The sequence below is a fragment of the Pan paniscus genome, chromosome 8 (genome assembly GCF_029289425.2).
Source record: "Pan paniscus chromosome 8, NHGRI_mPanPan1-v2.0_pri, whole genome shotgun sequence".
In the NCBI taxonomy this organism is placed as follows: domain Eukaryota; kingdom Metazoa; phylum Chordata; class Mammalia; order Primates; family Hominidae; genus Pan; species Pan paniscus.
In genome coordinates, this window is record NC_073257.2 from 107,614,792 (window position 1) to 107,635,134 (window position 20,343).

General features: G+C 40.8%; 1 protein-coding gene across 3 annotated transcripts in view; it reads left to right on the forward strand.

Moving 5' to 3' along the window:
• The window catches only part of ENTPD1 (ectonucleoside triphosphate diphosphohydrolase 1), a 207,694-nt gene that overhangs the window by 17,645 nt on the left and 169,706 nt on the right, over positions 1 to 20,343 (forward strand). For all 3 annotated transcript variants that reach the window (XM_055093209.1, XM_055093210.1, XM_055093211.1), the window contains one exon: positions 64 to 208. In XM_055093209.1, coding sequence (XP_054949184.1) covers positions 172 to 208 — 37 coding nt within the window. In that variant the 5' untranslated portion in view covers positions 64 to 171. The remainder of the gene's footprint in view (positions 1 to 63; positions 209 to 20,343) is intronic.

Consider the following 20,343-nt stretch of genomic DNA (forward strand, 5'->3'; position numbering starts at 1 on the left):
TGTAAAATTATGATCAAATAAATTTGTATGCCTTTTCTCCTATTAACCTGCCTTTTTTGTCAGCGATTATCAGTGAAACTTCAGAGGACAAAGGGGAAGTTTTCCTTGGCCCCTCCAGTTTTGGTGCTGTGAACAGGATACCAAAGCTGCTCTGTTCTTCTGGAAGCTGCAATGAAGGGAACCAAGGACCTGACGAGCCAGCAGAAGGGTAAGAAATTCTTACCAGTCAGGCTCCCGGCCTCTCTCCCTCTGTGGAATCTGGTAGAGCCGATGGTAAAAATCACTGTTTGTCTCATTTTCATCTCCAAAATCTTGATTAATGGGAAAAAAGGATTTGTGTGACTAGTTTTGGGTGTAGCGACTCTGGTGTCACATTGTTCGGTCCCTTTCCTTCCAGAAATAGTCTTTGTCTTTCCGTGTTGTTGTGTCATAAAGAAGGATGCCATAGGGTAGGACATGGGCCTAAACCCCCATAAACTCTCTATTTGAGCTGGCACTGCAGACTGATCAGTTTTGCGGTTCTGACTAGACCTGTGTCTATAAACTTTGCTGTAGTCCCCAAAATAAAAACCAGATGAAGTTCTCCTATTGTCTTATTTCATGTCCGTATAAGACCTTGACTTTTGAGAGCATTTTCTCTTGGTCCTTGCGATTTTAGGGAGCATGATTTTCAGGTCACATTAGGTGACCAGTCTAAAAATGGCTGGTCACATAAGATTTTAAGCAGTATACTTTTTGTTCCAACTATGTCAAGCTCTCAGGGGAGTTTGTCTTAAGTTCCATCTGTAAGGGGCTCCTGTTGCCTGGTTAGGCTGGGAAAATTCTAATCCCAGGAGGGCCTACCTGGTGCCAGTGGATTAACGGGTCTGTGACTGGTGGTCCCTGGCAAATTTGTTGGTTACTAGTGGCACCATATGCACAAACACCAGCCTTAATAGTCTGTGGTGGGCTAGGCGCTGTGGCTCCCGCCTGTAATCCCAGCACTTTGGGAGGCCAAGGTGGGCAGATCATGAGGTCAGGAGATCGAGACCATCCTGGCTAACACGATGAAACCCCATCTCTACTAAAAATACAAAAAATTAGCCGGGTGTGGTGGCGGGCGCCTGTAGTCCCAACTACTCAGGAGGCTGAGGCAGGAGAATGGCGTGAACCCGGGAGGCGGAGCTTGCAGCGAGCAGAGATTGCGCCGCTGCACTCCAGCCTGGGCGACAGAGCGAGACTCTTAAAAAAAAAAAAAAAAAAAAGGCTGTGGCGGCAAGAGTCTTTGTTATCTTAAGTCTACTTCTGAGTGAATTTTCGGGGATCATGGAGACTGTCTCCTCCATATGCTCTCAAGGAACACCTCTTGTTTATATAGTAAAAACTTATTCTAAACCTGGAAAATTATCTCCTGGACTTTTCATGAAGAGGCTTATTGTTGAGTCACTACTGGAATTTGTAAACCATTGGAAATTCTAATCATCATTGGCCAAAAGATGGATCCTTTAAATTAGAAAGAACTTTAATTTTTTTTTCTTAAAAAGAAGATTTTGAAGATCTCTCATTCTAAACAATTGTCTTACTTGTATTTATGGGACAATCAAATTAAAGAAAGACACAATAGTGTCTTGGCTTAGAAATTCTCTTGACAAAATTAAAATGCAAAAATCTAACCCAAAACAAAATTAAAATCCTTTGTACACTCAAACTGCCTGCTTTGAATTCCCTGTGGGATTTACAAATAAGGCATTCCACCTTGTGGTGCAGTGGCTAAGATTCTGTGCTTTCACACCTGTGGCCTGGGTTTGATTCCTTGTCAGAGAATCAGTCCCTGTAGTACTTGTAAGCTCTTTAACTCAACAGCACAAACATTTATAAAACTTGGTTTAATATTTGTGTGACTCTTGACTTTTGGGGTACCCATTTGTTATTGATGGACAAATGTCCACAAAAAAGGTAGACAGGATATCCACTGCAGCTGGAGTGAGAGACAAGGGGTGGGTTAGCTCTACCATGAAGCAGCAGCAGAAAGGAAAAAAAATCTATCAACTATTTTTATATCCATCCATATAGCCATCCATCCATTCATCAATTTAAATAGTTACAGCTATTTTGGCATAAGTCCAAATTTTTGTACAGCTCAAAGTGTAGTAAGTCTCTATTTTATTTATTTACAGTCTAGAATAATGTCACCATTATCACAGAAATGACATCTACATTTTTCTTAAGTTAAAGTTTGAGACCTGGGCATGATGGCTCACTCCTGTAATCCCAGCACTTTGGGAGGCAGAGGTGGGCAGATTGCTTGAGCTCAGGAGTTCAAGACCAGCCTGGGCAACATAGTGAAACCCCATCTCTACAAAAAATACAAAAATTAGCTGGATGTGGTGCCATGGGCCTGTGGTCCTGGCTACTTGGGAGGCTGAGGTGGGAGAATCCCTTGAGCCTGGGAGGACAAGGCTGCAGTGAACTATATGATTGCACCACTACTACTGCAGCTTGGGCAATAGAATGAGACCCTGTCTCGAAAAAGGAATAAAAATAAAATTTACATAAATAAATAAATAAACGTTAAAGTTTGAAAACTTAATTTACCAGTTATTTTTCTTATTTAATTAGTAATACATTACTTCTTTTCAGGTCTCAGTTTTGGATTGTAACTAACCACTGTTCTCTATTGGAGGCATAGTGCCTTAATAAATGTATTATTTTGTCTACTAAACCATGTGTTTGTTGCCAACTTGCAGTCTAGCAGTAAAGAAGCTAATTTTTTCCTGAGTTTAAGATTATGTTGAAAAATAGAATAGCTTATAACACTTTATGATATTATGTATTATACCAAACAGAGATGAAACTAAATAAGTTTACAACCTCTTAACCTTTGCACAAATGCTATCATTTATTTATTCATTTGTGCATTACTTTACTTCATGGAAGGAATATATTTATCATTTATTTATTTGTTTTTCAAACAGAGTTTCAAAAAAATTTTTTTTTTAGAATATGCAGTGTTTGTAAAACTACAACAGCAGCAGCAACAACAGTTTAAGAATAAGATTAGCCCACATATTATCAAAATAGTATTTTCAGGTCTGCTTTCTTACATCTTGTGAGAATGTACAGTCTGGATACTATCTTACTGTTTCAGTAAGCCTTGGAATTGTTTTGCAAAAGGACGACGGGAATGAAAAGAATCGTTAAGTTTTCACTGGAGAGAGTTATTCCCCTCGGTTATCCCTGGAATCTGGAAACGTTATAGTTTATAAACTTGTTTAAATAAAAGGTTTATGCAATGATTCTTGTTATGCCTTTTTGATTTCTCCTGGAACTTCACGATAACAATATTTATTTTTTGTGAACTTTACTTAATCAGGAGTCATTTCAGATAACTGAGTCATACCCTCTTGTCTCTTTCTCCTTTCAATTCTGTCAGTATTTGCTTCATGTATTTTGGGGCTCTGTGGTTAGGTGTTATATGTGTATAATTGTTATATTTTCAGATGTATTAACCTTTTTATTATGATTAGATGTCCTTCCTTGTCTTAATGTGCCTTGTCATAAAGGCTATTTCGTCTTATATTCATATAGCCATTCCATCTCTTTCATAGCAGCTATTTATGCATGCTATTCAACCTACTGTATATTTTAAACTAAACTGTGTTTCTTTTAGGCAACATGTAGTTAGATCTTGTTTTTTTTTTAAATACATCCTGACAATTTTTGTCTTTTGATTAAACTGTTTAGTTCATTCACATTCAGTGTAGTTATTGGTATGTTTGGATTTGTCTATTTTGCTATTTCCTTTCTATATGTCTTATTTCTTCTTTTTCCTCTGTTCCCCTTTTACTGCCTTCTTTTGTTTTAAATCAATATTTTAATTCATTTAGTGAGATATAATTCACATACCTTTAAATTCACCCCTTTAAAGTGTACAATTCAGTGGTTTTTAGTATATTTATAGAGTCATTATCTAATTTCAGAACATTTTAATTACTCCCAAAAGAAATCCTGTATCTATAAGCAGCCACTCCCATTTCCCTCTCCCTCATCCCCTGACAACTACTTATTTATATTTGTATTTTTGTTTGCTTGTTTGAGACAGGGTTTCATTCTGTCACTCAGGCTGAAGTGCAGTGGTGTGATCATGGATCACTGCAGCCTTGACCTCCCAGGCTCAAGCAATCCTTCCACCTCAGCCTCCTGAGTAGCCGGGACTACAGATGTGTGACACCACATCCAGCTAATTTAAAAAAAATTTGTGCAGTCAGGGGTCCCACTATGTGGCCCATGCTTGTCTTAAAGTCTTGGTCTCTAGCAATCCTCCTGCCTTGGCCTCCCAAAGTGTTGGTATTGCAGGTATGAACCGCTGTGCCAAGCTCATTTTTAAGTATATTTTTAAAGTTCATTTTTCAGTGGTTGCTCTAGGGATTTTTATTTTTCTTGAACTTCATAACTTTAACTTAAAATCCACTTCAGGTTAATGGTGGTTTACCTGTGATAAGATATGGCAACTTTGCTCCACTATAGCTCAGTTCTCTCCTTTTGGTTTTGGTTGCGAAAGGCAGTCCTTTGGTTCCTATTTGTTCCTGCATTGCTGTGGTTTGAGTATGGTTTGTCCCCACCAAAACTCATGTTGAGGCTTGGTCCCCAGTGTAACGGGTTGAGAGGTGGTAAGACTTTAAAAGGTATTTGAGTCATGAAAGATCTGCTCTTATGAAAGGATTAATGCCATATTGTGGGAGTGAGTTCTGTCTCTTGTAGTACTGGATTAATTACTGAGAGAGCAGGTGGTTATAAAGTGAAGTTTCCTCTCATGTTTTGTCTCTTTTCCACATGCTTGCTTGCCACTGTCATGTGTGCTCCTGCCATGTGATGCCATCTGCTATGTTATGATGCAACGTGAGGCCCTTGTCGGATGTGGCTTCCCAGTCTTAAACTTCCCAGTCTCCAGAACCATGAGCTAAATAAACTTCTTTTTATAATCAATTACCCAGTCTCAGGTATTCCATTATAGCAATGTAAAATGAACTAAAACATGCATATTCTTGCTGAGCGTGACAGATGGCAAGCTTTATTTATCTTCTGACACTGAGCCATTTCTGTAGCTAGTCATATAGTCAACTAGCTGGTCAAGGTGACCATAGAGTGGTACTGTGTCCCTGCTCACTACCTAAGGAGAGGCAGGGAAACTGGATTTGCTGCTTGCTCAAAAAGTGTTGGGCCCTTTGCCTGGGTTGCAACCCACTGTGTGGGTAGGCATGGGCCTTGTGGGATTTAGGCATAAGGAACTTAGGCAAATATGTTGATGTGCATTCTTCTTGCTGTTCTGTGAGTAATAAAGTGTTTTGTTTATGATGCAGGAATCTTGTGTCTTCTGCCTGTTTCCATGAGACAGTGTCAGGATAACTGTAAGCTTTAAGTAAGCTACAATCCCAAATCCTTCACCTTTTAAATTTGTTTTCAGCAATTCGCCTAGCTACCTAGATGTGGTTCTCTTTGTGTTTATCTTACACACATTGTTCATTGAGGTTCTTGGATCTGCAGGGTTTTTTTTTTTTTTTTTTGCAGTTGCAAGATTTAATAGAGTGAAAACAGAGCTCCCATAAAATGGGAGGGGACCCAAAGGGGGTTGCCGCTCCCTGCTCAAATGCCTGGGTTTATGTCCTGATCATTGTCCCTCCACCTGTGCTCTCAGGTGATATATGATTTGACTTTTTCTTTACCTCCTGCTTTAGCCTAATTTGTATTCTAGCGAGCCCTCTTTACTACCTGATTGGTCAGGTGTGAGCTGAGTTGCAAGCCCCGTGTTTAAAGGTGGGTGTGGTCACCTTTCCCAGCTAGGTTTAGGAATTCTTAGTCGGCCTAGGAAATCCAGCTAGTCCTGTCTCTCAGTACCCCCTCTCAACAGGAAAACCCAAGTGCTGTTGGGGAGGTTGGCTGACGACCGCTCTTAACTGCTTCCTGCTGAATTGAGGCATGATAGGGGTCGTGCAGTTGAGATTTCCTCAGGAGGGGTGCCTTCAATGCCATTAACATCAGAGCATGGGCTAGCAGGCCGGTCCAGGGGTCTGCAGTAGATCTTAGTCATGGACAGCATCTGGGGCTCCATTTGAAGAAGGATTTGTAATTTTACAGCTTCGATTCTGGAAGAGGCAAACTTAACAAGGAGCTTAAACATACAGGGATTGAAATGTATGGCCTGAAGTGCAGGGGCATATATGGGTGTGGGCGGTGAAAGTGGGGTTTCCTTTAGAAAAACTCCTATATGATGGGGCATCAATATTTCCAGGAAGCTGCATTCTCCATGGAAGCTCTTGGTAAGGGGAGCTACTGGTAGTACAGTGGCATGGAGGAGGTGCAGTGAGAGTGAAAGTTTTGGGTGAAGGGTTTTAAGTAATTTCCACTGGTTAGCTGCAGGCAAAAGTATTTTTCCTTCTTCGGTGGCTAGCCATCCTGAGGGGAGGAAACTATGTCCTTGTGAGGTTCCCCATTCTATGTCTTCTGCTGAGTACTGGGGCTTGGTTTCCTGGAGGGGATTACCCCATACTAGGGGTCCTTCTATAAGCATTTCTAATGGAGGGGGTCCTGCCTTGCAGCTCTTCTGCCTTCAATATCCTCTTGGTGGTTCCCTTCTATTTCCCTTTCCTTTCCTTTCTGGTGACGCCAGCAGTGTAAGACTGCCACCTCTTTAGGTTTCTCTGTACAGCCAAGAATAATCTCCTAATGGCTTCCTGATGTTTGATAGGTGTTCCCTCGGAAGTTAGGAATTTCCTTTCTCTCCATATTGCTGTGTGGGCATGGAGAACTAGGTGAGCATACTTAGAGTCTGTATATATATTTACCCTTTTTCCTTCTTCTAATTCTAGTGCCCGAGTGAGGGCTATTAGTTCTGCCAGCTGAGCACTAGTTCCTGGAGTGAGAGGATTACTTTCAAGTATTCCATTATTACTGACCACTGCATACCCCACTTTTCGAAGTCCTTTTTCTACAGAGGAACTTCCATTAGTATACAAGTTGAGGTTGGGATCAGTTAAGGGAACCTCTAGAAGGTCCCCTCGAGTGGCATAGGTTTGAGCAATCACCTGTTGACAGTTATGTTCTATCTTTTCTTTATTATTTGGAAGAAATGTGGCTCAGTTAGGAGTTGCACAAGTGTGCAGTTGCAGCACTGGCCCTTTAAGTAATAGAGCCTGTTATTTAAGCAAATGGTTGCCTGATAGCCACAAGTCTCCTTTAGCAGTGAGTATGCTGTTCACATCATGAGATGTCCACACGGTAAGATCTCTTCCCTGTATTATTTTAACTGCTTCAGATACTAAGACTGCTACTGCCACCACTACCCGTAAACAATGAGGCCAACCTTTTGCCACTACATCAATTTCCTTACTTAGGTAAGCCATGGGTTGCAAGCTGGTCTCTCGGACCTGTGTAAGGATTCCTAGAGCTATTCCTCTTTTTTCTGTGACATATAAAGAAAAGTCTCACTCCGTTGGCAAGCTTAATACCGGGGCTTGGGTTAGGGCCTTCTTTAGGGCCTGGAAAGCTGCTTCTGCTTCAGGTGTCCTTCTTACTAAATGGGTATTGGCTTTCTGAGTTTCCTTAATTAGTGTATATAATGGCCTGGCTATTTTGCCGTACCTGGGAATCCATATTTGGCAGAAGCGTGTTATGCCAAGGAACCCTCGTAGTTGCTTTAGGGTTTTGGGATGAGGATAAGCCAGTATAGGCTGGATACGTTCCTTACTGAAGGCCCTGGTGCCTTTGGATAATTTTAGCCCTAAGTATTTAACCTGCTGTGAGCAGAGCTGAGCCTTTGGTTTGGAAACCTTGTAGCCACAGGTGGCAAGGAAATTTAAGAGCGTTTGGGTGGCTTGATGGTACAAGGTTTCCGAACGGGCGGCTAAAAGTAAATCATCCACGTACCAAAGGACAAGAGTGTCCAGGTATGAGAACTGGCTCAACTCTTGGGCTAATGCTTGGCCAAATAGATGGGGGCTATCCCTGAACCCTTGGGGTAAAACAGTCCAGGTGAGTTGAGACATTGGGTTCGAAGGATCTTCAAAGGCAAACAAGAATTGAGAGTCAGGATGTACAGGGATGCAGAAAAAGGCATCCTTAAGGTCCAGGACTGTAAACCACTCTGCTTCCTCTGGTATTTGGGAAAGCAGAGTATAAGGGTTAGGTACAGCTGGGTATGGAGGGACAATGGCCTCACTGATGATCCTGAGATCTTGCCCTAACCTCCACTGTCCATTGGGTTTCTGTAATCCTAAAATTGGAGTATTGCAGAGGCTATTGCATGGTTTTACTAGGCCTTGGGCTTTTAGTTTCTTAACAATCTTTTGGAGTCCTTGTTGGGCCTCGGGTGTAAGGGGGTACTGCCTTTGGTAGGGAAAGGAGGCAGAATCCTTTAGTTTAACTTGAACAGAACAGGCATTCTTTGCTCGTCCATATTGTCCGTCTGTTGCCCAGACTTCAGGATTAATTCCTTCCTCAAGCAGAGGGCAACAAAAGGGGGTTCCTTTTCCTGTGTTCAGGTGTATAATGGCCGCTGCTTTTGCTAGAATGTCTCTCCCTAACAAGGGAGTGGGGCTTTCAGGCATAATTAGAAAAGCATGTGAAAGAGTAATGTTCCCCAGTCACAACTTAGTGGTTGGGAGAAATATCTAGTGACTGGCTGTCCTAGGACCCCTCGGATAGTGACAGATCTGGAGGACAGTTTTCCGGGACAAGAGAGTAAGACTGAGAAGGCCGTGCCAGTGTCCAGGAGACAGTTAACCTCCTGGCCCTCAATGGTCAAACATACCCGGGGCTCTGTGAGGGTGATGGCATGGGCTGGTGCTTGCCACAGGCACCCTCATTCCTGCTGCTGGATCATCTGGTTAGTGGCTTCTGACTCAGAGGACCTTCGTCCCCTGGGGCAGTGGGCCTTCCAGTGATTCCCTTGACATAAGGGGCATGGACGAGGGGGCAGCTTATTTCTATTTGGACAATCTGCTTTAAAGTGTCCTTGTAGACCACACTGGAAGCAAGCCCTATTAGGCATTCGATTTGCTCAGCCTTTCTGTGTTCCAGAGCCTCCAAAGTCCGCTTGCCTGAGGGCCATGACTAAAGCGGTGGCCTTTTTCTTATCTCGTTAGTCCAGTTCCACCTGCTCCTCCTGATCTCTATTATAAAAAACCGAGGTTGCCAAGTTCAATAGGGTTTTTTAAGTTTTGCTCCATGCCTAAGGCGGACTTTTGAAGTGTTTTTTTAATGTCTGCAGCTGACTGACTGATAAACTTATCCTTTAAGACTAGTTGGCCTTCAATAGAGTCAGGTGACAGAGAGGTATGCTTCCTCAGTGCCTCCCTTAGTCTCTCCAGAAAGGCAGTAGGATTTTCTTCCTTTCCCTGTGTTATAGTGGACATCATTGAATAATTTATAGGCTTCTTCCTAGGTTTCCCTAGTCCTACTAGCACATAAGTTAGCAAATGTCTGCGGCACCAATCTCCATGTTCTGATTCTGCTTCCCAATGAGGGTTTACACTGGGAACTGCCTGCTGGCCTGTGGGGAATCATTCTCTTTCCTCTGTTGTCATCCTATCATTGACCTGACTGAGATACCAGAGATCGCGAAACTCTCAGGCTGCAGTTATGGTGGCACTTCTCTCATTTGGGGTTAGTGTCTGATTTAGCAGTAACATTATATTTCTCCATGTCAGATTAAAGGATTGTCCTAACCCTTGTAAAACATCAATATAGCCATCAGGGTTATTTGAGAATTTACCTAGGTCTATTTTAATTTGCTTTAAGTCTGACAGGGAAAAAGGTACATACACTCTGACTGGGCCGAATTCTCCAGAATACATCTTAGGGGTGTTTTTGCCTTAGGGGTAACGTTTCCTATCTGAAAAAAAAAAACACAGGGATGCCAGCACCCCTAGTCATTCTCTGATGAGCATTAGTCCTAGAGCGTCTTCTATGGTCCTAATGCTTATTGCTTTCCAGGGTGCATAACTACCCATGGACCTCTGCTTATCGGGTTAGTTACGCTTACCAAGTAGCAGTCCTGCGCCCCTTTTCCCGCCTTTCTTGACCACAAAGAAAAGGGTCCAGGCTGCTGTATTCTAGTGGTCCTTTACCAGCATGCCCAACATTGCCTTTGTGCTCAGGGGTGAGTTGTAGAGCTGGGCTGGGTTCCTGAGTATTTCATAACAACCCAGTTGCCCCATCAAGATACATTCCAATAAATAAAACAGTTCTTATGCAAATTTGTGTCAGAGAGGATGTAGGTAACATTTTGAGTCAGGATTGAGATAGATTTTTTTGATTCTATAAGTGCTTTAAGACTTGGCTGAGTGAAAACAGCTCGAACATTTCAGCAAACCGATTATTAGGCAATTCTCCTAACTCTGCTTCCACAAGAGTCTCCCTATCAATTACTGAATACCCATTGTGGTTTTTTTTTTTTATTATCCCAAGTTCATTGTTTTTTTTTAAATTTTTTAATTTTTAATTTATTATTATTATACTTTAAGTTTTAGGGTACATGTGCACAATGTGCAGGTTAGTTACATATGTATACATGTGCCATGCTGGTGCGCTGCACCCACCCAAATGTCCAACAATGATAGACTGGATTAAGAAAATGTGGCACATATACACCATGGAATACTATGCAGCCATAAAAAATGATGAGTTCATGTCCTTTGTAGGGACATGGATGAAATTGGAAATCATCATTCTCAGTAAACTATCGCAAGAACAAAAAACCAAACACTGCATATTCTCACTCATAGGTGGGAGTTGAACAAAGAGAACACATGGACACAGGAAGGGGAACATCACACTCTGGGGACTGTTGTGGGTTGGGGGGAGGGGGGAGTGTTAGCATTGGGAGATATACCATTGTGGTTTTTTTCTCAGTCACCTGGGAGGAAACCTCTATGGTCCTGTCCTGAAGGGAGTTCCTCCTAGGTCTGGTCGGACCTTTGTATGGTAATTAAGATTTAAATCCCCTGTTAGGAAATCTGCTGGGTTAAGGGAATTTTCAGTGGTTAAGGTTAAATCACCCTTTTCTAACAGAATAGCCCCATACGAGTAAGATTTGAGTTAGTAAGCTACCATTTTGCTTCTTTGACTTAGGATAATTCTGAACTGATGAGGTGTGCTCACAATGAGGTTTCCTCTAAAAGTTATTTTTCTACTTTCTTCTGTTAGCAAAGCAGTTGCTGCTACAGATTGAATGCATTTGGGCCATCTGCGGGTTACTGGGTTAAGGATTTTTGATAGGAAGGCTGCGGGTTGTCAGTGGTCTCAGTGTTTTCAGGCTGTTACGCCCTTGTTTACACTGACAACAAGGTAGTATTGGAGTGTTATAGGGTCATGGAGAAGACCTTCCATGATCAATTATAGGTTTTAAATTTACCCTGGCTTTTAAAGGAATAGGGCACACTGTTTTTTCTTTACTACTTCTATCTTTCTCTTTCTTTCTCTCTTTGACTCCCTCTTTGTCTCTCTTTCTTTCTCTCCCCTCTGTCTCTCTCTTTCTCTCTCTTTTCTCCTAGCCCTTTACAAACTTGGGGCCCTGGCAAGGGTGGTGGGGAATGGGTCTCACATAACTGCCCATGTCGAGAGCTGTATACCTAAATTGGGAGGGATACCAGGGACAAGACTCTCTGGGTTCATAGCCTAGGGGCCTAAGGATGCAGTGTAGAGCTCCCTTAGATCCCTTTGGAGATACAACTTGCTAGAGGAAATGAAACTCTGAACCATTAGTACCTAGGAGGCAGGGATGGGAGGAAGTAGATTCAGAGGTAAGGAGAATTTTGGGGCTACACTTTCAAGAAAGTCGTGGTTGGGACCCAGGAGGTATGGGTCAGAAGGAAAGGTAGGGGCACACACATGGGCAGCTGTTGAGTAGAGACTTCTGGCTGTCTCTGATCTGAACCAGCTAATGCTGGGAGTTCGGGACAACAGCTTTCTGCCTCTAGTTGGCCCTCGGCTTCCCCAGGAAAATTGAAAGCGGAAGCTGGTTCTAGGCAGACCAACACTCCCAACCCACAAGGATTGGGGGTTGTTAGAAAGCCCTTTCCCAGGACAGGCACGGTGGCTCACGCCTGTAATCCCAGCACTTTGGGAGGCTGAGGCAGGCAGATCACGAAGTCAGGAGGTCGAGACCATCTTGGCTAACATGGTGAAACCCTGTCTCTATTAAAAATACAAAAAAATTAGCTGGGTGTTGTGGTGGACACCTGTAGTCCCAGCTGCTGGGGAAGCTGAGGCAGGAGAATGGTGTGAACCCAGGAGGTGGAGCTTGCAGTGAGCCAAGATTGCACCACTGCACTCCAGCCTGGGTGACAGAGCAAGACTCTGTCTCAAAAAAAAAAAAAAAAAAAAAGCCCTTTCCCAGATAGCCTCACACCTGAGTCTTAAGTCCAGCGGCCACGCTAATCGTTTTTAACTGGCCAACAGGTGCCTGGTATTTTCCTCCAATTCTAAGGAAGGATAGGACAGAATAGCAAGTGAAAGTGGTCCAATATTACCACTTTGGATGTCCCTTCGTGGTCACCAAAATGTTACCGGGGCGGGGTGGTCCTTGTTCTTAGAGCTCCCAAGATGGTGGGCCACTTCCAAGATGGCGGCAAGCCTCTTGTTCTCTCACCTGGGGTTCTTGGCCTCACGGATTCCAAGGAATGGAATCTTGGACCATGTGGTGAGTGTTATAGCTCTATTAGAAGCCGTGGGTCATGGAAGAGAACCATGGAACCCAGCGACTAGTGTTCAGCTCAACTAGGATGAACCTGGGCACTTAGCCATGCAGGAACAATGGCGAGCCTTTAGCCTGATTGGGAGTGGCAATGGGCACCTCGCTGGATCAGGAGTGCAGCAGACACCCTGCTGGATCCAGTGGGGTGGAAGTCAGTGATGGGTCTGCAACGGTGGCAAACAGCAGTGGTGGATGGCAAGCGAAAGCTCAGCTCAAGCCATAACAAACATGGACCAGAAGAGTGTGCAGTTGCAAGATTTAATAGAGTGAAAACAGAGCTCCCATAAAATGGGAGGGGACCCAAAGGGGGTTGCCCAGGTTAATTTTTAAAAGTAAAATTTGAGAAGTTTTGGGCCTTTATTTCTTCCAGTACATTTTCTGCTCATTTTTTCTCTCTCCTCTTTGTCTGGGACACCTCTTACATGTGTGTTGGGACACTTGAAATGGTCCCATAGATCTCCGAGGCTCTTTTTATTTTTCATCAATCTATTTCCTCTCTGTTACTTGAATCAGATCCTTTCTATTGATATATTGTTAAATTAACTGATTCCTTATTCTGATACTTTCAATCTATTATACTTTTGGGCCCATCTAGTGAATTTTTCGTATCACTTATTTTGCTTTTCTTCTCTAGAATTTTTATTTGATTCTTTGCTATGGCTTTTGTTTCTTATTGATATTTCCTATTGCTGAATCATTATCATATTTTTCTTTGATTTTTTAACATCATAATAACTTCTTGAAATCTCTGCTAAATCCTATATATCTGGCCCCATTCAAAGTCAGTTTATACTGACTTCTTTATTCCCCCTAGGTGAGTATGGGTTATACTCTCATAGTTCTTTACATATCTAGTGATTTTTAATTAAATACTGGACATATGAACTAATATAGCAACTCGGGATTCTGTTTTATTTTTCTGAGGATTGTTGTTTTCTAGCAATTTGTCTGGGATTAAACTGCAGATTCTCTTCTCTGTGGTGTGTAGCTACTGATACCTCTGCTCAGCTTTTTATTCTTAATTTTTAGCCTGGCTTTCTGCAAGTTGCCCTCATGTCTACTTTAGTTTAGTGGACAGCCTACACTTTAGGAGAGGTTGTGTTAAAAAAAACTGAGTCCACAGGGATTCCACCCCCTCCTGCTCAATCTGTTTGTGAGTTAGGGAATGCTTTCAAAGTTATAGCCAGTTCTCAAATCTCTGGCTTTCACTTTTTGCTAGCCTGTCTTGGATTTCCACTATACACAGGTCAGAGAGAGATATGTGGAATGCTTATATCTTCTCAGATAATTCCATTAAATTTTTGGTTGGTCCACTTCACATCCCAACTGGAACTACAAAACCATGGGGTTTTCCCTGTTCACATCTAGCTGGCAAAAGTGGTTTTCTCTTCCCACCTTGGGTTGAGCCTGCCCTCTCTGGAGGAAAGCTGCTGGTTTTCATGGCTGAACTACTATCTTGCCAAGCTGTGTCCATGTTATGGGTAGAGACTAAAGGGGAGTCATCCCTGGCAAGCAGGTCATAGTTTCCCATTGTTGTTACCCAAAGTTTTGGAGACTTTTCATGAATAAATGCTTTTCAACTTGTTGTCTGCCTTTGCTCAATTTCTGGTGCCCTGAAATGGCTGTGTTTGATAATAGAAACCTTACCTCCCTTTAGATCACTTTACCCTCTTCTATTTATAATGTTCATAAATATATCATCTACATATACTAGAACCATAGTGAAAGTGTTATAACTTTTGCTTCTTTCATCAAATATAATTTTAAAAACTAAAGAGAAGGAAAGCTTTTTATAATTATTCATATTTTTGTTGTGTTCTTCCTTTCTTCTTGTCTTCCAAAAATTCTTATTTAACATTTCTATTCTGCATAGAAAACTTCTGTAACTATTCTTTTAGGGTATATATGCTGGTGATAGATTCTGTTCATTTTCCTTCATCTGAGACTGTCTTAATTTTCCTTTCATTCCTCAAGAATATTTGTGCTAGATATAGGATTCTGTGTTGACAATTCTTTTATTTTAGTAGTTGAAAAATACTGTGCCATTTTCTCTGGCCTCTGTGGTTTCTGATGAGAAAGCTACTGTAAGTCAAATTATTTTCCTTCTAAAAGTAAAGTGTTGTTTCTCTCTCTTTACTTTCAAGATATTTTATTTGTCTTTAATTTTCAAAAGTTTGATGATTGATGTGTTTTGGTGCATTTTGGGGGGTTTATCTCTGAGAGGGTTCACTCAGTTTCTTGAATTTTTAGGTGTTTTAGTTCCCAGTATCATCTCTGCACACTGGGTCCTGAGTGACAGAAGTGCCCACCAGAAGTGATGCTTTTTCCCAAATTCATCCTTTTGAACTTTGTGCTCCCAGAGAAGTGGCACCACCTTCAAACTCAGGTTAGGGTCACTGGCTCACTGCCATCTTCAGTTTAGAATTTAAAATCCAGAGAGCTCCCAAGAACATGAAGCTCCTTCGTCAGTGTTTCCACAGTAAATTATGCCCCAGCTCAGGTTCAGAAGTTGATGAAATGCCAATTTGTCCCGTGTAGTCCAAGCAGTTTAGTCAGGTTATGAGATTTGTTTGGACAAAACATGGAGCTCTAACATTTGGAGATTCACAGTGTGACCTCTCGATTTGAGTCATAGTTTTGGTACACTGAATTTTCCCATTTATTTGAGGAGAAGGAAAGGAGAGACTCATTTAATCAAGACCAACTCTTGTATTATTAACAAGCCTAGACAACCTCCAAAACATAAGGCTTCCATTCATATTTATTCTCTAGAAATTTTTTCTCTGTATCTGAGAATGGTGGTCAAAATTCAGTCTACAGATGACCTCAAGGTCTCTACCTCCTGTTTGGAAGTTGTCTAGGAAATCCCTTTGATAACTTATATGTGATTCATATTTTTCGATCATAAAGATTTGTTTCATTTATTACCCATTTCTTTGTGGAAAGAATTCCCTCACGTGTCAATCAGTTATAAGGACTCAAGATGTGCCGTGGGAAGAATGCAATCTCTCTACCTCCAATCCCACCATTTGCTTGTGAGATCAATGTTTTAACTCCTTTAAGCACATGTATTTTCTTATTATTTTAACCTAGAAATGATATATGCTTGCATTACTTTTCTCATGGTTATTTACAACTAATTGTGGAGTAAATGAATTTAGCCATGTTTAAAAAAATTTAAGATGTCAGCAGGCAAGTGATAGAGGTTGTTTAATAGAAGTTCTCTTAGCAGCATGTTAAAAATAATGCTGCAATAATATCATCTACCTAAATGGTTACTCCTAGCAGTCTGATGCCAAAATCTAAACAAATCTAGAATTTTTATATGTGGAGTGACAGTTGTACAAACATCACAGTATTCACATAAATATTTTGTATAAGTTAAATTATCTAAGTTTATTATTAGGTTATTATCCTTCCCATCCAAAATATTTTTTAAATCCTAAGACAACTTCATTGTAGTTTTAGTTATTACAAACTGGAGCAATCTTTAGCAAGTTTGGGAATACGAAAATAATAGCTTATTTAGGCTATCTAACTATTGAATTTGTTTCATATTTCAGTTCACCCTTGAACAATGTGGGAGCTATAGGCGCTGAGCCTCATAAAAAATTAGCATGTAACTGTTGCCTTCCCCAAAACTTATCTATTAATAGCCTACTATTGGCCAGAAGCCTTACTGATAACATAAACAGTTGATTAATACATATTTTGTATGTCATATGTATTATATTTTGTATTTTTATAATAAAGTAAGCTAAGTAAAGAAAAGATTATTAAGAAAATTGTAGGGAAGAGAAAATATATTTACAGTACTATACTGTATGTATGGATACTGTAAGTTTATGTTGTCTGTTTAAAAGGTGAATTGTCCATCTGAAATGGTGGGCAGCTGCAGCCGCAAACCTCAATTTATGGTACATATCAAGCAATTCATCTTTTTCTTGTAATGGCATGACTTTTCTCTGCTTGTTGGGAGCACTTCCAGCATCACTAGTGGCGCTTTATATGGATCCCACGGTGTTATTCGAGGTTTCTAGTATTGCACTAAACACAATGAAAAATATGTGAGAGCCATGAGAGATCAGTTTTTACTGTGACACACAATTTACTGGAAAGATGAACTGCTCACACAGAGATGATGTTCGTCACACAGTGTTTTAAGCAGATTCTTGCAACACTTGAGCTCCCCACAATGGCAACAGAAGGTAGCTATGAAATCATTACAATAGTACAGTATGTTCTACGGTGAATTTTATGAAGTTATGATTTAATACTGCATCTTTATGTTTATTTCCATTTCTCTCAACTGCAAATGGCACTATGTATAGTCTGTGTTTGTGTAAGTTTTGATAAATTTTAACTTTTTATAATAGAGTTACATATATTTTATGTTAGTAAACAATAAAATAGACTAATATCTACATATATTTTATGCATTCATGACATACCTAACTTTTTCTTAGTATTTTCAATATTTCTAGGCTGCATGGTTCATCTGCATGTTTTTTCAAATTGTTGCAAATTTCTAAAAATTTTAAAATATATATATTTTTTGAAATCCACATGTAAGTGGACTCTCAAAGTTCAAACTTGAGTTGTTCAAAGGTACTTGAATTCTCTCCAGCCTTTCTCTTTCTGTCCTTAAACACATCAAATATCCTAACATTTTAAATGGAGTTCCTACCAATTATATTCAGAGAAACACAGTATGAAGCATGAAAAGTACCTATATGGAAAGTGGCTTATCACTTCATAGAGATTTTTAGAAAGTAATTTCCTTTAACTTTATTGGGAAGGAGGTTCTACTCAAAAACTGTTTCCTGGAGTAGTCAGTCTTAAGCTGCTGTATGTATTACGCTTCTTACCAAAGTTCAGGAGGGCACTATCTGTTTCCTCAGGATGGTGTCAAAATGGAGTGTTGGCAGTGTTCCTTATGTGAAGTAAAGAGATAACAGCTAGAAAGCTAATTAAAATAGAGTAGACTTGCTTTAAGGAAGCGGGCAAAACCTTTTCCTTCCCAGAAAAATTTCCTACTCCCACCCACTGCAAAGACTTGAAACAATAGAGTCAGCAATAAGAATGGCAACTTTATGTTCCCTTTTATGAAATTTCTAATTTTGTTTCCTTAAGTCTCTACCTCACTCTATGTTGTCTTGGGTAGGTAAGAATTGACAAATGCTTATTTTCCTAGTAGTGGTACATTTAAAAACAATCTCCCTTCCCCTAATGTTCCTTTTCAAAAACTTTATTCCAGCCAAAAGAGTGACTTTACATTGGGAGGATCTTAAGACAATAACAGCGAGATAGCCTTAGAGGAAATAATTGCCTTTTGTTTCATGAATTTCTCTAACTTAGTGATATCCCGATTCCTGATTTGTAGCAAGTCAGAAACACTGAAATCTCCACTTAGGAACATTAATAATATTTTTCCTAATTCACTGGATTTGATTATTGCACACAGAAGCTATTCTTCCCAGTATTTCTTTCTTTCTTTTTGAGACAGGTTCTCACTCTGTTACCCAGACTGGAGTGCAGTGACACGATTACAGCTCATTACAGCCTCAATCTCCCAGGCTCAAGTGATCTTCCCACCTCAGCCTCCTGAGTAGCTGGGACTGCAGGTATGCATGCCACCACACCTCATTAATTTCTGTGTTCTTTTGTTTTTTTTTTTGTTACAGACAAGGTCCCGCCATGTTGCCCAGGCTGTTCTCAAACTCCTGAGCTCAAGTGATCTTCCTCTCTCAGCCTCCTGAAATGCTGGGATTACAGGTGTGAGCCACTGTGCCAGTATTTCCCACTATAATCAAGTGGTGCCACCACCATTTGGCTTATATTTCTACATTAAAAGGGAAGTGAAAAGAGAGAGGACAAAGAATCAATCATAATCTTGGGCATAATTACTGGGTCATCAGAAATGTTAAAGCATATAAGGACAAAAGAGGAAGTGGCTGAAAAAGTAAAGTACAGTGAAAAATAAAAGGAAATAATGGGGAAAAAAACTATGACTTTATTAGAAACTGATATATAATTAGAATGCAGATTTTTGGTGAGAGATTAGTGGTAAGAAAATAATTGTAAGTAAATATGTGTTATTTATTTATAGCCATTCTTATTTTTAAAAAGATATGTGGTGGTAAATATTTATGTAAATGTCTTCCTAATTGAAAAACACAATGAAACAAAAATAGTGGCATTTCTTTTTAACAGTGTTGTGTTTAACAATGGAATTGCTTCCTATCTGTCTGGAAAAGTGAAGGTATACTAATACCTCACACTTGTATAACCTTTGTAATTACAGAGCATTTTCCCATTCTTTTGATTTTCATAATAGCTTCATTAGGTCAATAGATCTTACTCTACTATGAAGGTGAGGAAACAGCCCATGCTGCTAAGGACTTGCCTAAAGTAGCGTCATTAATAATTAGCAGCACCAGAACTAGAATTCAAGTCTCCTCTTATTTAGGATTTTTCTTCAACTGTTTGGTCTCTCAGGTAACTTTTCCAAGATCTTTTCCAGTTTCACTAGTTTTAGCTAATATATAAACATGTCATAATATTTTTATAGCCAAACAGTGCTGTCTGAGATTTTAAATCTTGAGACTTGAGAATGCCTGAAGGCTAGTGTGCTGGATATTCTGTATTCATTCTCCATTCTCCTCCACCCTGCTCTGGGTCCTGGGAGACCGGCCAGAGTGAACTGCATCAGGGGGCTTCTGGTTAGGTTCAGCAGGAGATTGGAGGCTGGGAGCAGAGCAAGATCTGGTATTTATTCCTCAGCTCCTTCCCTGCTGGGCCATGGATGAGTAGTGGCTATACTCTTTAACTGAAGATGTAGCCGACCCTCTGGGCCCCCTACCCATGTACCCTCAGCCCTCACCATTCCTTATGAATGGTGGTGGCTTCTTCTTTTGAAAATACCTGCCACTCTCTGCCTGATGGCTTTTTCTGGCCATAGAAACACGCTTAGCCCATGCACAGGACCAGCCAGAGGTTCTGGATAGTTGCGTTCTCCAGGGAACACCCCTTAATGAATGATGTGTAGGAACTGGTGGATAAATATCTCTCTTTCTGTTCCCCTGAGTTGGAACAGCTATGAGCTGTATGAGCTGTATTCTACACCTGTTTCCCAGGGGGTCCCTATCAAGACACAGCCCCAAATGCTGAGTGTGTCTAACATTGGATATTCTTTTAGTTAGGAAGAAGGTAAGAATCAGAGGAGTGGACATCCTTTTTTTTTTTTGACAGAGTCTTGCTCTGTCGCCCAGGCTGGAATACAGTGGTGTGATCTTGGCTCACTGCAACCTCCGCCTCCTGGGTTCAAGCTATTCTGAAGTCTCAGCTTCCCGAGTAGCTGCGATTACAGGCACCTGCTACCACGCCCAGCTAATTTTTGTATTTTTAGTAGAGATGGGGTTTCACCATGTTGGTCAGGTTGACCTTGAACTCCTGACCTCAGGTGATCCAACTGCCTTGGCCTCCCAAAGTGCTGGGATTACAGGTGTGAGCCACTGTGTCCGGCCAGAGTGGACATCCTTTAGTAACTGCAACAGAGGCATGCTTCGAATACTATACTTTTTTGAGACACATGAGATAATTTAATGATTGAC